Source organism: Neopelma chrysocephalum, unplaced genomic scaffold (assembly GCF_003984885.1).
Source record: "Neopelma chrysocephalum unplaced genomic scaffold, ASM398488v2 Primary Assembly neopelma1_92, whole genome shotgun sequence".
NCBI classification, from domain to species: domain Eukaryota; kingdom Metazoa; phylum Chordata; class Aves; order Passeriformes; family Pipridae; genus Neopelma; species Neopelma chrysocephalum.
The window spans coordinates 1,454,893-1,475,619 of record NW_020897754.1 but is presented as its reverse complement, the minus strand read 5'-3'; the positions used below and the strand labels follow the sequence as shown (position 1 = coordinate 1,475,619).

At 43.4% G+C, this 20,727-nt stretch overlaps 1 protein-coding gene across 2 annotated transcripts; it reads right to left on the bottom strand.

The window, feature by feature from the left end:
• Positions 1 to 1,480: 1,480 nt before the first annotated feature.
• GABARAPL1 (GABA type A receptor associated protein like 1) lies at positions 1,481 to 20,720 on the bottom strand. 2 transcript variants are annotated; one of them, XM_027693500.1, is made up of 4 exons: positions 20,543 to 20,720; positions 17,144 to 17,222; positions 15,969 to 16,087; positions 1,481 to 1,679 (listed from the first exon to the last, which is right to left on the bottom strand). In XM_027693500.1, exons 1-4 carry the CDS (start codon positions 20,630 to 20,632, stop codon positions 1,584 to 1,586), a joined length of 384 nt encoding a protein of 127 aa, XP_027549301.1. In that variant the 5' UTR covers positions 20,633 to 20,720; the 3' UTR covers positions 1,481 to 1,583. The 2 variants fall into 2 exon arrangements, with proteins under 2 accessions (XP_027549301.1, XP_027549302.1); XM_027693501.1 differs by lacking the exon at positions 1,481 to 1,679 and adding an exon at positions 12,019 to 14,725 and having other exon boundaries at positions 20,543 to 20,715.
• Positions 20,721 to 20,727: the final 7 nt, after the last annotated feature.

The following is a 20,727-nucleotide window of genomic DNA, read 5'->3' as shown; positions in this document are numbered from 1 at the left end:
ATTAGGTGTGTGAGCCATGTAGGATTTAAGGTGTGAGAAAGCTAAATGGTTGCTCTTCAAAATGGCAATGTTTATCCTGAAGGAAATCTTCAACCACCACTTTGGATATTAAACCTATATAGCTGTAAAAAGAAACAGATCCTGGTTTCCATCAAAATTTATTGGTCTTCTTCCAAAATCAATGTTAAGAAGTTTTCTATTTTGAATGCAAAGTAACGTGAATGACATGGTTGTTTTTTCTATATCACTTAGGCTTTGTAAGAAACTGTGTTTCCACCCAGAAATAAATGTCATGTGAGTTCCTACAGCATCTATATGACCACTAAACACTGTGACATTGCAAAGTCCATGTATATCACCACTGTACATTGCAAAGTGCACCAAAGAGGGCTCAGTTACCTTTCTGTCTTCTCTTATGGTGTTACCACGTTGATGTCCATGAACCACTGGTGATGTAAACCAGATATAAATAATGGAAACATCTTCTTTTCCAAATGCTAAAATTAAACGTCCTCTTTTCTCCCCCTCACTTGAAAACAGGTTCAAAGCTGCCTGGTAAATTTAGGTCAAATTCACAGTTACCTGTCATTTAGGTGAATAAACTATTCATTAAAAAAAAGCATTTAATTGGTTCAGACCCCAAGAATGGGATATTCTCAAAGGTCTCTGCTGTGAAAGGTGTTTCAGACAGGTAACACAATCCCAGAACTGCTGATGCAGAGCTGGTGAATAACCCCTGTCAAACAGAGAGCTAAAGGTAACAAACACAGCCCTGTTCTCAGAGCACGGAAAGCAAAGTCCTGCTTTACACAAATGCTCATATTTTGTTTCTCTTGTCAAAGCTCTGATCAAGGGAATCCATGGGAATTCAGGATGCTGAGCACCTCACAGCCTCCAACAAAAGATCTGCTTTGGTTTCCCCTGAAAGCAAATCTGTGCCAAGAGCCTGCTTATGAATTTGTCCACAGAAAGACATTTTCCTGCACTATGAAAAGGTCTAATTTAATTTCCCTTCAATAAAGTGGCCTCATTCTCAATCTCATCCTGAGCTGACTGTCTTTTCCCAAGGTTGGTTTGGAAGTGACTGAATCTAAACCAGATTGAGTTTTATAGTGACATGAAAGGAATTATACATGTGGAGTTACCCTAGTTTAACCACACTTCATGCTAATTAAAGTAGTCTATATAGAAGTATTTTTCCACAGAGCAGTTTCCATTCGTGCATCTACATTTTTAGCATCAGTGTAGACTCATGAATTCCTCCTTAGTGAATCCACTGAGGGCCTGGTGATATTTTTTTCACAGATGTTGTGTGGAGAATCATGGCTTTTCAATGGCAGCCCTTGTTTTATTTGTTTAATTGGAATATTTTGTTCCCATGAAAAATGTAAACTTTTAATTATTATATTGAAATTATATATCTGTTATATTAGGAGCAGTTTAGCACCACAGCATATAAATGACATGCATTTGAGTCTTTATTAGACCAGTATTCAATGTACCTGCTTATACAGGCTTGGAGACTGGAAAACAGTGGATTGTTTCACTGTTTTTCTCAAATGTAGTGTGTCTTTCATTACAGATCAAGGTTTATCTCTGCCACCTGTCTTCTTCAGCCATCTGATCATCAGTGAGAGGCTGAATGAGCACCAATAGATCTCCTGAAGGTGAGGAAAGTCCTGTCCAGAATAGGCAAAGAGGGACAAAAAGGTGGTGTTCCAAAAAGTGACAACAGACAGGATGCACAGATACTAAATATTCATGGTGTGATTTGGCTTCACCACGTTGGAATTTCCTGAAACCACAAATGAGCTTTTTAAGAGTCCTTTTGAACTCTAAAATCTTTTTTCTGCTTCAAGTAGCAAAGGATTCCCATTTAAACACCCAGAAGAGAGGTACTGCAGTACTCGTTCTTGTGCATTCACAGAATGGCTTTTTGGTGAGGGCTGTGGTTTAGTCATGAGGATGTGGGAGTGTTTATGCTACCTCCTACAGCTTGTGGTTTTATTTATAGCAGGTGTTGCACCACCAAGGAGTAGCAATAATTCACAAACATCCCCCCCCAACTCTCCAAGACACAAAAAATGCTAGTTTTTTCACATTAATTAGGCTCATATTTATAGAATCCCTTAACAGGTCTTTCTATGCTAAAAGGAGGAGGTGTCCCAGGGTTTTCCTCTTGCCTTGTTTTTAAACAGCCCCAATGTTACCCACTTCTGCAACAGGTGTTTTGCTTCAAAGAATCACAGAGTCACAGAATGCCCTGCGTTGGAATTGACCCACAAAAATCGAGTCCAACTCCTGGACCTGCCCAAGACAACCCCAGGAGTCACACCCTGTCCCTGAGAGTGGTGTCCAAACCCTCCTGGAGCTCTGGCAGCCTTGGGGCTTTGCCCACTGCCCTGGGGAGCCTGGTCAGTGCCCAACCACCCTCTGGGGTAGGAACCTTTTCCTAATATCCAACCTAAACCTGCCCTGACACAGCTCCAGGCCATTCCTGGAGCCCTGTGGAGCCCCACTAGGGACTGGTCTCTACTTCTGTAGCTTTGTGTTTCACTTTAGAGCTGTTGCTCTCTCGTTCCCATGTCCACAGCTCCACACAAACATGTTTTAGCCATCAGAATTTACAAGCTCATTCCCCTTGCAAGCTCATTTCCAGCTTTCCACCAGCGCTTTAGACCTGGTTTTATTTTCCCCTGCAGCCACCACTCTGCATATTTTGCCCTTGGCTAGAGCAGCCCTTGTTGTCAGAGCTGCTCCGAGGTGGCCTCCTAACCAGATCAGTCTTGCCTCGCTGCAGGAGCCTCTCACCACAGCAGGGGGAGTTTCTCACACATCAGACCAAATGGATGTCAAAAAAAACCCCCTTCTTCCAGGGTTGGGGCTGTCTTTGCTTCACACGGGTTCATAAAGGATGCCAGTATGGTTTCTGATATAATAAAACGTGTGACAAAATCCCACAGGCTGCAGTGTTTGCCCTCGTTTCCCTGCAGTTGACGCTGTGTGGCAGCACTGACTGGTCTCACCAGAGCTGCCCTCCCGTGATGCAGGAAGAGGACTTGGCCACGGAATCTGATTTTGTAGAGAGGCAGCTGTGAATCTGAACACAAATTAAAACAACTCCAGGTGGAGTTTCACACATTTCAGGTGACAGGAGCAGCTGCACTGTCCTCTAATGTGCTTTGAGCTCTCAGATGGAATCTGAACTGCTGTAAGAATTCAGATATTCCTGTTTCTCTTCCTGGGTTATCCCACATGTATCCTGATTTGGTGAAGCCTTTTCTAACCAATCCTTTGGGCCACTGATAAGTTTCTACCAGTGTAAAAAGACCAGTGTAATTTAAGGCATAAAATACCAGTGTAAAACTGATGTTTAAGGCTCAAATCACATCAAAAGACTCCGTGTCCTACCTTTAAATAAGGAGACGTACAAAAGTGGCCAAGGGTTGAGCAAAATTCTTAATTTGCTCAGATATTTTACATGATCAGTAGAGGAAAAAATGTACATATCAGTAAAAAAAAAAAAAATCAAAATAAAACTTTGGAGGGATTTGTCACGTTTTAGGAACAAGAATTTGGCTGTCCCAGAGTGTGAATCTTGACTCACATGGGGAGCTGGGTGCTATCACATCCCCTTTCCCAATCATAAGGCAAAACTGACCCTGAAAAACACACTGAGATCCACAAAAATGATGTAAATGAATAATTTGTATTCAAAACCTCCCCCCCACTGGAACAAAATCTGGAGGATTTGTCCAGGAGGCTCATTTAAAACAGAGGCTGAAGATGTGCCCACTCTAGGATTCCCACACTTTTGGCTTATTTTGGGTTTTTTTGCAGCTGTTTACGGGACATTTTTCCATCAGGTCTGAAGGAAAACACACAAAAAATACAAAAAACAAGGATGACTTGTGCAATTCCAGCCCCAATTCTCAGCTAAGGCAGCGAATTCCCTGCATTTGTGTTTCCAAAAAACATGGATTTAAGAAGAAAATATGCAAAACTTTAAATTGCTCATTTGGTGATGTCATGAAAATTAATTTTAAAGCCTTTTGTGGCTTACAGTTTGATATCCAGTACTTTTTCTTTCCAAATGTTAATAAATGCTGGTTTGGTTTTCTTATTGCAAATTGCTTTGGATTATAATAATTTTATCACAAATTCCATCTTCTGTGGTAATTATTTCTGTGCAGGGTGCTGTATTTACCTTTATGAGTTTGGGTACATCTCCCTTGAAAATCTTGCCCTTGGAAGCTCGTTTTCATTCCTCTTTTTCTTCCAGTACTCCCTTGCAGGACTCAAAGTGTTAATAAACACTTTGCAAAGCTACTTGTTTGTGTTCATTAGTTTTCTTTAATAGCTCTGAGTTACAAAAAACTAACACAGCATGTGAGAAAAACAGCAGAGGTGCTCCAAATACTTCAGTAAATGCTGTTATTTTCTGTGTTTCTTCCTGGCAGAATGTGAAGCAAACCAGGCAGGGTCCTTGGCTTTTAAATTCTTCTCATCTGGGGTGTTGTTTCAGCCTCTGAGGAGCACTCTCGTGTTTAAAATGCCTTGCCTGTTATTTGTAATTTTGCAAGACTGACATCTAAACCCTCATATATTTTTACAATGCCCATTCAAGCATTTTGCCACCTGACAGCCTCCCCTGATTACTGAGCTTTTTGTCTTTGTGAAAACCCTGTTAACTTTCTGTTCCCCTCTGCCTTCAGTGTGACAAAGGACTAAAAGCATTATTTTTTTTCTGATGGTATTTTATACAATTTGAAAGCACTGCGTGCACAGTGCCAGGAAAAAAAAAAACAAACTTGGAGAAAAAAAAAAGGTTAAATAATCCAGTTGTTTTTCAAGAATTTTTACCTTTAGTCTCTTTAATAATATTAATCACAAAGGCAGTAGGGAACCTTTCCCTGTGATCTGGGATGCTTGATGCTGTGTGGACATGTCCAGTGGAGGGCACTTGCTTGGAAATGTGGGGGAGGATGCTCTCAGGAGCTATTAACAGCCATCTGTTATAATAATCTGATTTATTTTTCAGCAGTTTTCAGTGGACAAGGTTGTGAACACCCTGGCATAGTGACATATGTCAGACCCAGACAAGTGTCTCCCATCTGCTGCCTTGCTGGCCCACAATATGTGTTATGAAATATTAGAACAAGGGGTTTTTTTCCATCTAGTTTCCAGCTTCATTTCCAAATCTTATTATTTCCCAGCTGGGCCCACAGACAGAAAAAAAAAAAAAGGAAGAGGTAGCAGCCTTACTTAATATTCTTTCAATCTGCCCAGCCTAAAATCACCTTTCGGCATCTTTTGCCAGACTGATGATGCCTGAAATGGGAAGTGGAGGAGGGACAACCAACACAAAGCTTTCCTGGGTTCATTTCGACTCCCACCAAGTCAAGAAAGGAATTTTGTCACTGAACTTTGAAGATTTTCTACTGGGAAATAAAAAAGTTCAGTATTCCCAGCATTTTGGGTATGGGAAGGGTGAAATATCCATTAATTCCAATATTCTGGTTTGGGGTGAAACTTTCAGCTGGTTTTCAGCTGAGGACTGCTGAGAATAAGTGTTATTTTATCCAGATAGTTTGGAAAGCAGAAGGAAACATCATGTGTGTAAAATAACCCTGGATTATCAACCTCCCACAGAAGCAGATGTGGATGAGTACTGCTCTGTCAGACCTGGCAGTTCTGAGCACTTTGAACCTTTAAAATATGCTTTGCAACAGTAATTAACTACTAATTAAGTAATATGTTTGAAATAAAGTCCCAATTAAATATACTAGTTCTGCAGACTGGTATTTCTATATTTTTAATTCATTTAAATTCCCTTTTAATTTTTTTCATTACTTCTTTATTAGAATCTTGTCAGTTGTCATCAAAAAAAGCACATAAGTGAGTCAGACCTGCTAATTAATTCTGTTGTTCTGTTTTTCTTTTCAAATTACAATGAAATGAGATAATTATGAAATCTATTAATATCTTTTTCTACAAAAAGTTAAATTTAATAATATTTACTAATAAAGCACAAGCTTGGCAGAAGAGATTCCCAAGTATTTTGAGGATTACAGACTCTAAACTTCATAGCAGTGAATCCCACTTAATGTAGGGTCCTACTTAATGTCTTGGGCCCTTTATAATTATTTTGCTATTACTATTATTATTATTTATAGTTAAAATATATTAGTAACAAATAAATTCAACAATAATACAATATAACAAATATACAAATAACAAAATACAATAATATATAATAATAATAAAGATAATAACAATATATATTATATGTCAATATAAAAAATACAAATACCTAATAATTTAATATAATAATTATGATTATATATGAATATATTTATGGAGTGTAGGAGTTGTGAATCTTGAAAGTGTAGAAGAGTCATCTTTATACAGAGTAATAATAATAAATCTATATAATAATTTATCAATAAACATTAATTTATTAACAAATGATAATTTATTAATAAACAACAATTCATTAAGACATAATAATTTGTTACTAATAAATATTATTATTATTGAGATTCACAACTCCTACACCCCACATCAGGCAGACAAATAAATATGTTACATTAGCAGTGGCTATTTGGGTTCCTTGACTGAAACATGAGTTTTTAATAGAAAATGCTTATAATAAAATTATCTAAAAGTGAAAACCCAGAATAACTGGGGGTTTTCTGTCTCACTCTAGTTCACCCCATCTCTTTTTCTGTACTTTTTAAGAGGCAGTACAAAACTCCACAGAAAATGCACTATCCCCAAATTGTAGCCAGAAGAGACCATTAATTAACATATTAACTAAATCTAAATTTAAAGCAGCCTTGGAAATCTAAAGCAGCCTTGGCTAACCTGAAAATGAGGTAATTTGTGACTTACTGGCCACCTCAGACAGCAATAAATCCCTTCCTGAGGGAAGGGACCCCACCACACAGAAGGCTGACGTTGAGCTGGAACTGCTACATGAACAACCTGTGCCACCAGGCAGGTCTTGGACACTTTTCCCAGGTGGATTAAGGGCCTTGTCATGGCCAAAGCAGTCTTGACTTGGGGAATTTTATTTAATTTATTGCTGACTAGTGTAAACTTTTGGTTAATGACTCAGACACAGAGGGAATAAAACCCAAAACGATTTAACAAATATATAGGTAAACAGGTTTTTTCCTCTTCCCCCAGCTCAGGTTCAGTGGATGTCCCCAGCAGTGACTTCTTTCATGTGTCTCCTCACGTCTCCTCCCTTTTGTGGGTGGGGCTCTTTCTTAAATCTGTTGGAGCAACAGCTTCCTTTCCTTTTATAATTGTTTCTTCCTTATTTTGTTGAGGAATATGCTGCTAGAGAGGAGATTTTTGTAGCTTTGTAGTCTGGACAACCCCAGTAGCAGCTGCAGGAAGCAGAGAAAATGTCCAAGCTGTGGGAGCAACAGACCTACAACGCCTGAGTCAAAGAAAAGTGTCAGTGCACTCCATCAAATTGCAGCTCATTCCACATGGGAAACTATGTTTGTGTGTGTTTTCTGCTTTCTGGGAAAGTACGAGAATATTACAATAAAAGAATATGTTAAAATAGGAACCTGCCTTAACAGCTCTGTGATTTTTCAGGAGCTCAGAAATCAGTCCAAACATCCACTCGATTCTGCCTTCTGGAACAGCCAAAAGTTTGCAAATTTTATGAAACCTGTTCATAATAAAACAGGAGAGCATATGTTAAATACCTTTAAGTTGCCAGAAAACCAAAAAAAAAGGTAAATGACAAGAAGAAGCACTTTTGCTTTTTCCAGGCTTGCACCGTGATTTCTTTTTTTGTTCCAGAGAAAGAAGGCACTGATAAATGAAACAATGAGCTTTGAAGGGAGCTGCTGCTCAAAGACAATTCAGCAGTGTTTTCCTGGCAGTATGCCAAGAGCAGGGACCACCTTATTGTTGCTGGTTTTGGCAAAGAAATCAGCTTTTCCAGGCCGCAAATGGCAGAATATCAAAATGTTACAATGCTCTCTTCCCAGAGATGATCAGGGGGTTCTTTCATTAATTAAAGATAATATGAATATACAGGATCCACAACTCAGATTTTACTTTGTAAAGAGTATAAGCTTGTTATTAAAAGTGCTGGGGATCAGGAGGACAAGGCTTTTTTTTTTGTCCTGACTCTGTTTCATTTTTGGCCTTGGGGCACGTCAGTCCACATCTCTGCACCTCCATTTCCCCAGCAGCAGACTGGAGAAAACAAGAGCTACCCCACTGGGCCACTGGGAGTCTGAATAGATCAGTATTTTTGAAAGAACAGAGACTGGCATATAGAACTTATTATGTAAGTGTGAAGTAATAAAATGCAGACTGTGATCAGACCTGTCACTGCTCATTTTCTGTTATGTGCCCCCAGGAACAAATGAACTGTGAGTGAGAGCTGAAATATTCCAACGTTACCTCTGAACAACCACTGGAAAATGGAACAATACTTATTTCAGATTCTAACCTGTATTACCATCTCCTCCATCATTTTTACATACATTCTTACATAGTGCATTGCAGCTTGACTCCTGCCTTTTTTGGCTCCCATTCTAAAAGGCTTATTTTGTCCCTTTGCCCATTGTCTCCTAGTTTTTCTCTCCTAAAAACTTTATTCTATTGCCCTTCATATCTGCAGAGTTTACACTTGCAAGCTTTTCTGTAATCACCCGAAGCCCATGACTCTGTTATTACCCTGTGTGTTTTTCCCAGTCCTGTGTTTCCCTATTGATTTCCACACTCCAGTGGCTATTTTTAGCACATGGCTTTTGGCTCCAGCTGCTCTGAGTGTATTGTTAATACATAATGCATGTTTGTCCATCATCCTAAAGGCTGGGTCCACATCTTGCTGTTTTTCTTTTCTGATTGCCTGTACACACTGTACCTGTCAAGGTGGTGTGTTTAAGAAGTGTGTATTTGTTGTGGGAATGACGTGTGATGTGAGGCATTTTTCAACCCTGCTCAGTGTTTGGCTGCCAAGTATCTTTGGGAATTAAAGGATTGCTAATCAATGCTATAAATAGAAGAATAAATGCCATACCTGGAAGCAGGAGAAGAAGGTAGAGATCCTGATTTTCAAGTGATGACATTGCTGGAACTGCATTAAGGAACTGGATTATGAGCTGAAGGAAAAACTGATCCAGTTCATCTCCTGTCCAGTCTTTATTCATCCCACAGGTTAGAGGAGTATCCCAGGATTTCCATACCCACTGATGTTCAGCCACCTTCTCTCTCAGAGATGACAGAAGGCTAAGAGATCTGTTCTCATGCAGAAGCACCTCCAATCTCCATTACCTGGGATACTTCTCTAAGCTGTGGGATGAATAAAGACTGGACAGGAGGTGAACTGGATCAGTTTTTCCTTCAGCTCATAATCCAGTTCCTTCAATCTTAATGCAGTTCCAGCAATGTCATCACTTGAAAATCAGGATCTCTACCTTCTTCTGCTTCCGCACAGAGCATTTATTCTTCTATTTATAGCATTGATTAGCAATCCTTTCATTCCCAAAGAACAATGCAACGTGCAGATGACATTGGCCAGGGAGTAAAAACAGGAAGAATCAGACCCTTGCTTTACAGAAAGGTGCTGCAACATCCAGCATTTTCAGGAGAATATTAACTATTTCCTGTAACACATGTATATCCAGGCCTGAGCTGTGCTTTGGGATGCCTGCAAGCTTCCAGGAACACAAATCCTTGGGAGTTGTACCACTGGCAGCACAAGCTGGGGCAGCTGCTGTTCGTGGTCAGTGTGCTCTGCTTGGGTCAGTCCTGGGCCCTTTCTGTGGCTCATCCTGGGAGAGCATTTATCTGAGATTGAGTGACAACAATGAGCTGCACTTTGTCCCTCTGATGGCCTTATTTCTGTTTTAATCAGTGTTTCTTTCATCTTGGACCTGACTGTTTTATGGGAGTGAAAACACCTGTGTTTAGCATAATTTGGGATCTTTTATGTTACCCATATATGTCCTTCACAGTGATGTTGTCAGGCCCTAATGCCTCAGGCCATCTCTTTCCTTAGGTAGACTCTGCTCCAGGAGAATGTTTCCTTCCAAAGCAAGCATCAGGATGACTGGAGAAGGGATCCCATGTGCAGTGACAGTGACCAAGGCAGAGTATTAATTACTTAGCCTTCCTAAACCAGCTGAGCCCATCATTTCCCCCAGGCCTTGCTTCAATACCATTTCTATAACCCACAGAGCAAAGGCTACAGATATAAATGAAACAGCCTTGGAGCACAGGATAATGTTTCATCTTTGGACCAGGCAAATCACACACAATAAATGGGTAAATGTAAATGCTTGCCTGCACATTTTGTGTTTGTGCCTCTCAGTGATGGCACCGACACAGACACAGCATGGCAGGTACAAACATCACCGTGGCACCATATTCCTAGGAAACGGGGGAGAGGGGGAGTGGGAGAGGGCTACTTAGACATACTTCATAGTGGTTTCCTACTCAAACCAGCAGACAATGCCACAACCCACACAGGAAAACCTGCACTGTATTTGAATCTGAAATTCAAATTATTTCAGCTAACAGTGTAACCTTTTAGCTGATCTATGCCCATCTGACTGGAGTCACAGCACCCTCCTGCCATGTGGAGGGAGCTTGTTTTAGTCACAGTGGTGGGTATGAGCACAGAAATTGCTGCTATGGGCAGGCTCCAGTGCAGGATGAATTCCTGCCTCGCCCTTGGCACTCGCAACAGAAGCTCCCGCAGTGGTTCCACTCTGTATGCAGCGGGGAGGAGAAGATCCTATTAAGCGTAGCAGGTTTTGTTCCTGTGAGTTTCAGTGTTGTAATTCCTGACCTCAGCACTCCAAGGAATTCTCCTGCTCAGAGCTCAGCAGGGTTGGATCTGGCGGTCACTCCTCCTCAGGGCCCATCTCCGCTGTGCCGGCCCCCAGCACCCCCACAGGCCACAGGGACCGGGAGAAGTGGCACATCTGTCACTGCTTCCCCAGGTGACAACACACATCCTTTTCCTCCCCGGGCACTGCCAGCTCCCGACTCCGAGTTCTGGCACTGAGCAAAGGGCACCCGCTGGCGTTGCCAGCTCCTGGCAGGACTCCTTCCCTCTCCGCGCACCAATATCCGCCAGGAAGAGCAGCCTGATTTATCACCACTGCAGGCTGCCTTTTCGAGGAGTCCCAGATTTCCCTAGCTTTGCTTTTCCTATCTTTAGAGGGCCCTGGGGCCTCTCCCACACTTGCCGGGAGTCCCACCTGAGCCCGAGCCAGGATGGGACAGCGAGGGCCGGTGGCTCCACAGGGATGTGGCTGACAGGGCACTTTGGGACCCGCTCCGCTGCACCCAACACGGCCAGGGAGGGTGGCCAGGCCCAGGCACAAGCCCTATCCCTAAGGCTCATGGTGGTGATGAGGCAGGCCAGGCTCAGGATCAGGCCCAGCGACGGCAGGGCCATGGGCATGGGCTGAGGCTTGGCCCTGTAGGCCTGGCTCAGTGGGGCTCGTAGCTGGGCAGGGCTGTGGGGAGCTGGAGACCAGCCCTGCTGCAGCATCACCAGGACAGGGGCCAAAATCGGTCCTGAGGGGGCTGAAATGGACAATGCCAGGACAGATGCCCACAGTCCGAGGCCATGGTGACCCCCCTCTGGGGGTCTGGCATGCACAGTCAGGGCTGGTGATGCTTTTGAGGCTCCATCAGCTGGCAAGGACTGTTCAGGGCCTTAAAATGTCAGAAAAAGCCTCAGTGCATCCATTATGCACCTTAAAACCTTCTCACATCACCCAGGTCTAATTAAAGTTCCTACTGGTGGCATGGCAAGACAGAGCTAGGTGTGTATGTGATAGTATCACCAAAAAAAGGAGATGAGTGACTTGTCCTGGTAGACAGGACTGAGTAAATCTGGGGTGGTGGGAAGAAGTAGTAGCAAAAGTAGCAAAAAAAAGCAGTAGTAAAAGTTCTGGCAAAGCTGTCCCTTTATTTATAAGCCCATGTCAGAAAGAAATGCCAGTCACCCATTTTGGATCAATCTGTGATTTTCAAATGCATCTTTATTGATAGGTTGATTAAGCTCTAGTCTGAACTTTATTTTACAAGAACCTGCAGCTAACCAACACAAAAAAATTACCATCATTACCTCGTACAATACCGGACTAGCACAAAACCAGAAATGCCACAATCCAGTTAAAAGAACTGTTAAAAGAACTAAACTGTAAACTCTACATGTAACAAACAGCTGTGATTAGTCCCACATGTCATTTATAAACCCAGCAGCGGGAGGGGAGGTCAGAACACAAAACCAAGCACCCCAGATGCCAACTCCTTCTCCCCTGAGCATGCTTGGCAGTCCACACATGGACAAGTGGGACAGCAGCAGAGAGATGCACACCAGCTGCCTGTCTCCTGTCTTTTACCCTAGAAAGCCCCCTGAGTCTGTTCTCTGCTTCAGAACATTCAGAGCTTCCTAAAACATGATACAGATTTGCACCCAAAGGATGTGAAGAGAGCCTGGTAGCTGAAGGAGAGTGGGTCTAAAAGAGAGGACTGAGCAGTGCAAGTAGAAAATTGAAGTTACCCAAGTTGGCAGTAGGTACAGCTCATCCAAACACATTTATTCCAGATGGATGGAACAGCAAACTTGAAGTTCAGGGTTGTAACACTGGGGATATGACACCCCCCATTTCACCTTCTGCTCCCTCATTTTCTTCTGCCTGTTACTACCAGTCTGTCTACATCCTTTGTGGTTCTTCCCTTCTCTCCCACTCTTCTGCTACTTTCCATTGCCCACTGGGAGCAACCTTCCTGCCCCTCTGCACTACCTTCCCTGACCTTCCCACAGTTCTGCCAGTGACTCCCCCCAACACTCCCTTGAGCTCTTCTGCCTCATGCACCTCTGCATAACAACACTCAGAGAAGGCTGAACCTGATTTCCTGTTTCCCACAATCAGAGGAACACTCATCTTGATTTCTCATTCATGAGGAACACAGGGAACTGGGATCTAACTTTATAAACAATAGAGCAAACACCTTCAACTTATTGTGGAGTCTGCCTGTGTTCTTCATCCTTCTTGCCTTTTCCTCCCTCTTGGTCCCTCTCTGAAATGTAGGAATGTTTACATAATTCAGGTCTAGTTCTCTGATTTTTAGATGAGACCTCAGAATTTTCCTGAAAGTCAGTTCACTCCCCAAAACCGTTTCCTTCATCACTGTTATGGCAGTTATGGGAAAATCTGCTGTTTGTGCCACTGGGAAGAAAACTGCTTTGGCATGACAGCATAAGGCTTGCACAGGACATCACCCATCTGGCACCTTTCTAAGAACAACACTGGTTTAAAATAAAATAATTAAAAAAAAAAATCTACAGATAATCTATTCCCCTTCAAGTCTAAAAGAACCTCTCTTGTGGCAAAGAGTGGCACCATTATCCAATCACAAAAAGCCAGCAAAACACACGTGGCAGTGACTGATTTCTTCCACTTGTGCATGTGGTACAAGGGCTGTACAGGGATGAGATGTGGAAGGGAAGGCTAAACCCACAGGACTTCTGCCATCCTCAGATCTGCAGAAGACTGCTACAAGGACAACACTGAGAGATAATTTTCTGTGTTCACCAATAACAAGACCACTAGTAGTTAGTTGTCTTAATGCACAGCAAGGGAGACTAAAGTTAGGATACCAGGAAAAGCAATCTCACTTGTAGGCTAGCTAGGAACTGAACAGTCAATCTCAGCAGCCTCCAGGGTCTTCCTCAGGGAAGTTCAGTAAGAACAAGTGTGATGAGCAGCCATGGTGGACATGTTTGGTGTACTCAGTCCTGTCTCAGAGCTGGTGGGGGCTAGTCCTTCTCTTGAGGTCCTTCCTAGCCCTGTGCTTATGAGTTTATCAGTTGACTTCACTGAAAAGAACAAAATGGCCATCTCTGATTTTTCTCTCCAGCAGTTGCAATTAAAGCAACAAAGGGAAAAAAAACAACTTAAAAAATCCTTCCTTCCTTTCCCCAACCTTCATGTCTCACAACTGAGGAGTTCCCAGTCCTCAGAGTTAGCCCTTCTGATATTGGTGGACAGAGTCAGCCCTTCTAATACTGACGGAAGTGATGGGAAACACAGTACCCTTGGAACAATTCACATGCAGTAGCTGGAGTGAGGACTGTCAGCACAGGACAGCCTTGTGAGAGCAGAGTGAAGTATTTCACAGCTCACTGAATGCTCACAGCAGTGTGGCTCGTGCCATGGGCAAGACATGACAGGGTCAGTGTACAATACATGGCATGCCTTCTTCATCCAGTGAAAGGGTTACGTGGGAATGGCCATCCTGCCCAGTCACTCTCCTGGAGCTTCCCCACACTGCCTTGTCCAGCAGCCTCCAGCACTAGCTAACTACTTCCAGCTGTGGCAAGAGAAGAACTGTGAACAGTGGAGTCTCCCCATCCCTCAGCGTGGAACCCTTTGTTAGTCTTCCAGTCCACCCTGTCCCTCTCCCCTCCCTCCCCTCGATTTAAAAAATAATGGTTATAATTAATGCGTGGAAGTTGATGACAGTGTGCACGGTGGTTCACTTCCAGTTCTCTTTCCCTCTTCTCATGCATCCTCCTCCTGCCTCTCCAACAACCCCCTCCCCTGCCAATCCACTCCATCAGTCCATCCACCCTGCAGGCCTGGGGGGCTGCTGCTCACTTGCCATAGACGCTCTCGTCGCTGTAGGCCACGTACAGAAAATAGTCCTCCTCATGGTTATCCTGCAAGGGGGCAAAGGGACAAAGTAACAAACCAGAGCCCTGGAACTCACCACATGTGAAAAAGCCCAACCCAGAGGTCACTGTAACTAAAGGGCATAACCTGTCTTTCGCTGTTTCTCCCCATTCACATTGAAGGCTTCGCTTCCCAACTCCCCCTCTCTGGCTACAGCTCTGCTTCCAAGTGCAGGCACGACACATACCTGGGCACAGTGAATTTACTTGAAGAGCCACATCAAGAGGAGAGACTTGGTAGGCTTTAAACAAGTCAAAAAATCACCTCTAGATGGTATTTTTAATTTTTCAGAACACTTTGACACGTGGCTGCATTTCTAGGTCCTGTTTTACAGGCGGGCAGCAGAGCTGAGATGTTCAGTGATTACACTGATACAAAAAGTCTGTCAGTCTCAGTTCTGAACAGTCAGACAGCTTTCTCCAACGTGTTCAGACTTGGAAAACTCCCTGCCTGTGTTATCTTTTATTATCTTCATCACTCCACACGCTGAGGAAGAGTCCAGTGATTGTCATAGGGTGACAAGGCTCACAGCACCACGCTGCAGCTCTTTTATGAAAACACACTAACACAGCAGAAGGAGAAATCAAGGAGAAATCAATGCAGGCTGCAAATCACCCATGACATAATGGCTGTATAACTAAGGGACATTCCTCTGATGGGCACTGAATATGCCTTTAAGGTTGATCAAATAACAGTGCTCAGCAGAAACAGTGGGCAGCAACGTTCACAGCATCCCACATAGTCCTTACTTATACAGCAGAAGCAATGAAAAACTAATTCTAAGCAAAGAATAAGTGTTCCTTAAGAACCTATTTATAGACAGTTGGTTGCCCAGTGATATTGTGTCCTTTTACTGGCTGAAAGGAAATCTCCTTTGTATAAACAGGAAAGCCAGGGTCTACGTTCTGCCCCCTCCCTGCCCCAGACACAATCCTTCCTGTGAAATATAAATTGGTTTATTTCGATACTTTGTCAAAACAGCAGGACTAACATGTTGCTGGGGCAACAACTCTCCACAACCCTTTCAAACAGCAAACAATCAGTTGAATTGATAAGGCTCCCCAGGCTCCTAACTGTGGGATCGAACTTCCCTGGACAGATGATGGGACACAGCTCAGGGCAAGAGGGTCCATGTTCAGGCACCTGTGACCAAGCTGAACCCAGTGCCAGCTGAGCAGTGCATTCTTCTGGAAACTCCAACAAAAGGTGAGAGGAAGGGGCCAGACTTACCTCGTACAGCTGGCCCATGGTAGCACTGGTGGGAGGGATGGTATTATTGACAAAGAAGAACAGGGCATCTTCTGGCCTCAGGTGGATCCGCTTTCGGATTAAGAAGTAGAATTGACCAACTGAAGAGGAACAGAGAGGGCCTTAGATGCAGAAACAATGTTGGTTCGGTTTTTTGTTTGTTTATTTTTGTGGGTTTTTTGTTTGCTTGGTTGGTGGGGTTTTTGTTTTGGTTTGGGTTTTTTTTTTGTTTTGTTGTTGCTGTTTCTTTTTTGTTTTTTAACCCTAACCCTGGCTGTTTTCTTTTGGTGGTGGAAGGCACATCCTGTATATAAAAAGTAGGGGAAAATGAACTTTGCAGGGCAAAATAAAGCAGTAAAAGCAAGCAGTAACTTCATGACTGTAACCACATCAGCAGCCAATCCACCGGGAGCTGGCAGGTTCTCAGGTACACACCTCATGCTACGTACCCTCTACATCCACACTCCATACTATGGTATGAAATGCTCTGCTGAGGGGATTGGTGGGAAGACCCTTAACTAGCTTAACCTTTAAATCCCACAGATCAAAGACACCTTAGGGAATTTAGCCTTGGTGCAAATGGTCATACCACTCCTGAAAAAAAAATTATCCTTGCTATTTGCTTGAACTGTGTTGCACAAGAAAGTATTTCACAGTCCAATCCATACTGCAAAAAAGAGAAATGCTGTTCTTTTAACTCATTCGGGTTCTTCACTGAAAACAAGTGTAATCACACACAAAATCACCGTGACCATTCTGAACAGGAACTTTGCAGCTATGACTCTAACCACAGGGGTGGAAAAGGATAGGACTATTTCAAGAACTTGTCTCTTCCTGCAACAAGAATACAGCCTCTGGCAACTCTGGTCATCACTGGCTGATGATTATGCTGCTGCCCATGATACACAATTCAGTCATGGTCAGAACTCGGCTGTGACACGGCCGTGGCAGCCAAGGCAGTGGGACACCTCAGGGAATTCTCCATGTTGCAATCCAGGCTGGAAGGTACATAAATCCAACAAGGACAGCAGGTGAAATGGGGCAGTGGTAAGATGCTGAGCCTGTCTGGATGTTTTCTTTGTGCTGATCATAGAGTAAAAAGCACTTCTGAGGCTTTCTCACTGAAAATCAGTAAGAAATGAGGTGAACATTGTTACCTGTGAGGTCAGAAGGCACGAGATACTTCCTTTTGTCGAGGTCAGGTACTCTGGCTTTTGGTGCTTTTTCCACAATTACCTGGAGGAAGAGAGAGAGAGAGTGAGAGAAAGGAAGAAAACGAACATGAATATCATAAAACAAAATGGTCCAAAAAGCATCAGTGGATATCATCCTTTGATGGTGCTACCAGGCCTTTAGCTATTTATTTAATCCATAACAAATACACATTAAAGAACAGATAGGTGAGAAGATGACTTAAAATCACTAACAGTAGCTGTCCTGGGAGCCCAGGACTGCAGCAGTAAGCACAGTGAGTGAAAAAAGGAGTCCAGCATAGACATAAAAATAAACCATAATGGCTGAGAAAAAAAAAAAAATCAGGACACCTTGATGTTCCCAATTCAGGTTAATTTTGTATGAAGCAGCTGTCAGGAGGCCAATACATGAACACAAGAAGTATCACAAGTAAGTTAAACTTTCCAGGTTACAGTTCCAAACTGCCTTGCACAAAATCAGCCCTACTCCCAGTAGTCCCACATCCTAATTTCTACTTTCACCCATATCAAGGGCTCTAGAATGAAGAATTAAAGACAAACTAGAGCTCATTGGGGAATTTATTTTAAAAATCTCCAGTTCCTCATTAGGTATCTTCTGCTCTGATATTCATATCCTGTAAATGGATATTATAGTGGATAGTAATATGGATATTATCCACACCTCATACAGCTATGGACATTTCCTTATTTATATAAATATCTAATAATTAAATCCAGCCTACCATCTGGGCAACTGGACCCACAGAGACCTTTGACACAAAACACTAATCTTCATTATACTCTAATATCATTATAATATAGGAAAATATGAAGCTCAACAGCCTTAAGGTCAAGCAGACCAAGAGACCTTCTGCTACAAGTTAATTTTTGTTAGCAGAGCTAGGCAAATGTTTACCTCAGAAGCAAGAAGTATTCCAAAGTGACCTCACCTCCTTCCACTGGAACCTTTGGAACTACTGGGCTTGCACAGAAAAAAATTGCAGGCTTTATGTTTTTTTTTTTTGGTTATATGTATTTTTAAACTGGTCAGAGTTCATGATTCCATCTATGTGGCTTGCTGTTCTGCAGGGGCCATTTTGACCATGCAAACTAAATCTAAAAGCTGGATTTTAAGAACTTCGTCAACTTTTTACTTTTATTAGACCCTGTAATTGTAAATACTTCAACTGAGACACCATGGGACTAATTCCTAAGGGTTCCGTGCTCCCACAGATCCCAGCCTGGACATCTCTTCCCTGTGCTCCATTTGAGTGTGGCCAACACAGCCAAACCCCCTGAAATTTCCAAGTTTGATTTTAAAATAGAAACACAGTTGTCTCTGCTACTTCAAGGATTTCAAGTACCTCAATTAGAACAAGGTATTCAAGCTCTTTCAGGCAGTTTGGGGTGCAGGACGTGCATTTCTGTGCAAGATGCAGTTGGTAAATGTCTCGAAGGAACGACAGTTCCACAATCTCACTCAACAGGAACACTGCACATTTTTTTTTTACCAGCACATCCAGTCAGGCAATATCTAACACAATAAACTGCAGTGGAGAGAAACTTTTAGCACTTGCCCCCAATTAAAAAAACGACTGGCAAGCAGAACTGCTGGCTGTGACTGCCCTGACTCAGGGTGCCTTGGTCACCAGATGATAAAGGAGAACAAGTCATGCCTATGAGGAAGAGGTGAGAGTGTTGCTGGGGTTTCTAAGCCCCTATGGAAGATTTAGGGAAGATTTAACTCAGATCACCAGCAAGCTTAAGAGAGATCTCCCTCCTGCAAAGAGGCAGGGAAGGAATGGAGGTGCCCTGCTAATCTGACTGGGAACTGCAGTCAGCGTGCCTGATAACGCAGGTTATCTCTTCTGAAGCACTAAACCCTCCACACACACACACAAACCCCCCTACAAAGATAATCCAGAGGGCAGATACAGATTATCTGTGCCTCTGCTGCTGCTGAGTGATGACTGTGGTAATGCAGGGCCGTGCCAACAGTAAAATCTGAGCACAGTGCTGAGATGTACCAGGGCACTGCAGTGTGGGCAGCCAAACGAGCGACATCCACAAGGATCCTGCTGTCAGGAAGGGTAGAACAGGCTGCTGCATCCATTTGCTTCCTATGCAGCTCTGACTACAGGCTACCCTTAATAATTCCCACCTGGGCCTTGCCATGCAGCATTTCCATTTAACCTTAACTACAGCACACCTTGTTATTTTGGTCCTGGTTTTCTTAATAAAGGTCTGACGATGCCCCCCTATCTTGACCTCCTTTACCTCTTGTCAGACCAGGCCTGGTCCTGGGCTTTTCCAGACACGTTTATCATGGCCTGCTGCACAACCTGCCATGTTAATCCTCAATTTACAGCCTGTCTCACTTCAGACCCTGCAGGTCCTCACCACGAGACACCAAACCACACACACTTCATTATTGATTTACTCAACCTGCTATGCCATGGCAGCCATCCCATAACCAAATGCACCCAAATACTGACTTCCAAAAATTTGTTTCAAGTCCAGTTGAGGGTCACTTCCAAGATAAAAAATATGCCGTTAGCCTGTAGGGAAAACATGGGGTTTAGTAGCTGTTCCCCCTTGTCCTTAGTTTTACAGGGGTGTTTAAGTATTTTTGGCATGCAGTAAATCTAGGGCAGACTTCTCCAGTGGGGATGGAAAAGACATTTGAAATTTGTTTATTAAAAAGGGGAAAAAAAAAGAACAAACCAACCCAAACACGATTAATTAGATTTGTCATTTCTTTCCCCCCCCCTCAATTATTGTTAATAATTATAAAGGCAGAAGTTTTCCACAGGTACGGCAATGGGGAATGAGGAAGCAAAGTTTAGCTGGATGACCTTGCATTCTGAGGGACATTTTGTCCACTGGGGCGCAAAAAGATTGAGAAGCATAATTTTTTTGCTCAATGCAAAGGAAAAGAAAAAAGCAAGAATATATTGAAAAGCCAAGCCAGGAGGCAGTAAAATAAAAATACAGGGAAATACGAGATGACACGGACACAGATGATGTTTCCTATGATGGATTAACCCACTCATTGTTCTCCTCCATTTTCACAGACCAGGATAAGCTCCTTCCCCGCTCATCAATACCATGTAGAAAAAGACGGGCAGCGTCTTCCCTGTCGAGTTATTGCGGACCCCCCCCCAAAAAAAGGCGCATTACACCCTACACCCCCCCCAGCGCAGAGCTGGCTACCCCGCAGGGATGGGGGCAGCCGGGGATCCGGGTCGGACCATCGGCAGCACCGAGCGCCTTTCGCCGCATTAAAGAACCAGCCCGGGAGGCGCCGGCAGGGAGAACAAAGGCGGGCCCGGCGCTGCCCCGCGGGAGCCGCCGCGCACTCACGGGCACTCTGTCCGGGTACTTCTTGCGGATCTTCTCGCCCTCCTTTTTCCGGTACTCGAACGGGTGGTCCTCCTTGTACTGGAACTTCATGGTGCCGGGCTGTGCCTCCGCTCCGAGCGCTGCGGCGGCTCCGTCCCTGCCCCGCGGCCCGGCCTGCCCCACCCTCCCGATGACGTCACGGAGAG